This window comes from Haplochromis burtoni, unplaced genomic scaffold (assembly GCF_018398535.1).
Source record: "Haplochromis burtoni strain Fernald_Lab_line unplaced genomic scaffold, NCSU_Asbu1 Contig_193, whole genome shotgun sequence".
In the NCBI taxonomy this organism is placed as follows: Eukaryota; Metazoa; Chordata; class Actinopteri; order Cichliformes; family Cichlidae; genus Haplochromis; species Haplochromis burtoni.
Window position 1 is genome coordinate 1,097,809 of NW_024582554.1, and position 1,812 is coordinate 1,099,620.

The 1,812-nt window shown below is 54.1% G+C and overlaps 1 protein-coding gene across 5 annotated transcripts in view; it reads left to right on the plus strand.

The window, feature by feature from the left end:
* Positions 1–1,812, plus strand: part of sbf1 (SET binding factor 1) — a 57,159-nt gene that overhangs the window by 45,341 nt on the left and 10,006 nt on the right. For all 5 annotated transcript variants that reach the window (XM_005935344.3, XM_005935346.3, XM_005935345.3 and 2 more), the window contains 5 exons: positions 297–433; positions 562–769; positions 857–1,053; positions 1,290–1,427; positions 1,510–1,605. In XM_005935344.3, coding sequence (XP_005935406.1) covers positions 297–433; positions 562–769; positions 857–1,053; positions 1,290–1,427; positions 1,510–1,605 — 776 coding nt within the window. The remainder of the gene's footprint in view (positions 1–296; positions 434–561; positions 770–856; positions 1,054–1,289; positions 1,428–1,509; positions 1,606–1,812) is intronic.

Here is a 1,812-nt window from a genome sequence, read left to right on the forward strand (position 1 = left end):
ACACACACACACACACACACACACACACACACACACACACACACACACACACACACACACACACACACACAGTAACGAGACTATGAGGAGTGCAGGAAAAAGGCTTTTGAATAATTAGTCGGTGGACCACAGCGGCTTCCTCTCTGCACTGTGTGCTACAAACCCTCCATTCACTCGTATTCACTCTGACTCGTCTCTGTGACACAACATGACGCACAAGTGCGAGTCGATTCATCAGGAGGCCCACGCCGAGGCCTGTGGGTTATTTCAACGTCGTGTTCCTTTGTTTGTTTCAGGACTCTTTCCAAGAACCTGGTGAAGAGTGCCAAGAGAACCATTGGCCGCCAATATGTGACCAGGAAGAAGTACTCTCCTCCCACCTGGGAGAACAGGAGCAGCTTCCAGTCAGAGCTGGATGAAGATGAAATCTCAGGTAGTTTACACCACCGCACTTTCACCACGTCAGCCTTTATTTTGGCAGACTTCCCCGAACGTTAACTTCTTCAGACGTGAATGGTTGTTCAGTGCAGACTCTGTGAGCGCTGCTGTTTATCTCCACAGTGTCAGAGGAAGTGGACCAGAGCTCCCTGACCCTGTCCTCCACCATCCGCTCGTCAGACAGACAGACCATGAGCAACGTTGTAGAGCGAGCCTGTTGTCGTGACTACCAGCGTCTGGGTCTGGGGACGCTTAGCAACAGCCTGACGCGGTCTAAGAACGAGCCCTTCAGGATTTCCACCGCTAACCGCATGTACACCGTGTGCAGGAGGTAGGGCGCAGTGGCTCGCACAGCAGGAGACTGGTCCATGTATAGTTAGTCTGTCACGTGACTCACCGCGTGTGGTGTGTGCCGCAGCTACCCCGGCCTGCTGATCGTCCCTCAGAGCATCCCAGACTCAACTATCAACAGAATCTGTCGCTGCTACCGACAGAACCGCTTCCCTGTGGTGTGCTGGAGGAATCCACGGACCAAGGCCGTCCTGCTGCGCTCAGCGGGGCTTCACGCCAAGGGGGTGGTGGGCTTCTTCAAGTCTCCCAATGCCCCCACTGCAGGTAACCTGATTCATGTGTTGTTGATGCAGAGGATGGTAGCTGACTGATGACCTCCTTTCTTAGCAGTTTAGTACTTTTAGTTTGTCAAACCTGAGGCCAGCCCGGCCGACCCTTCGCAGGCGCACAGATGCTTTGGTCTCATCCGCTGCCACTGTGTGCCCTGTAACCACGCTAACATGTGCTGTGGTGTGAAAGGAACGGCCTTCTGAAGCACTGAGCGTCTCCTCTCTGTGCAGTGCCCTCTCAGGCCGACTCCACCAGTCTGGAGCAGGAGAAGTATCTCCAGGCCATCATCAGCTCCATGCCTTCTTACAGTGAGAACAGTGGCAGAAACACGCTGAGTGGCTTCACATCCACACACATGAACACATCTGGTAGGTGGAGTGACTCGCAGACGTGACCATCTACTGCCACGTGACTGCGGGGTCACAGAGCTAATGGTTCCTTTGTTCACAGACTCATCAGATAAGCTGAGGCAGCCCAAGATCGGAGCTCTGATGAAGCAGGTGATGGGCGCCAAGGAGGACACTCCTGGAACCTTCAGCAGAGGAGGTGAGAGGCTCTCCTGCTGCACTGCTCTGTGTAGCTGCAGGAGGCTGCTGCAGTCTAAAAGTACAGTCGTAGTACTGTAGCCTCGTCCTGGTCCAGGGGACTGGACCAGGACCAGGCTACAGTACATCCATCCTAATGTTCAGTGTGTGTGTGTGTGAGAGAGAGTGAGTGTGTGTGTGTGTGAGAGTGTGTGTGTGTGTGTGTGTG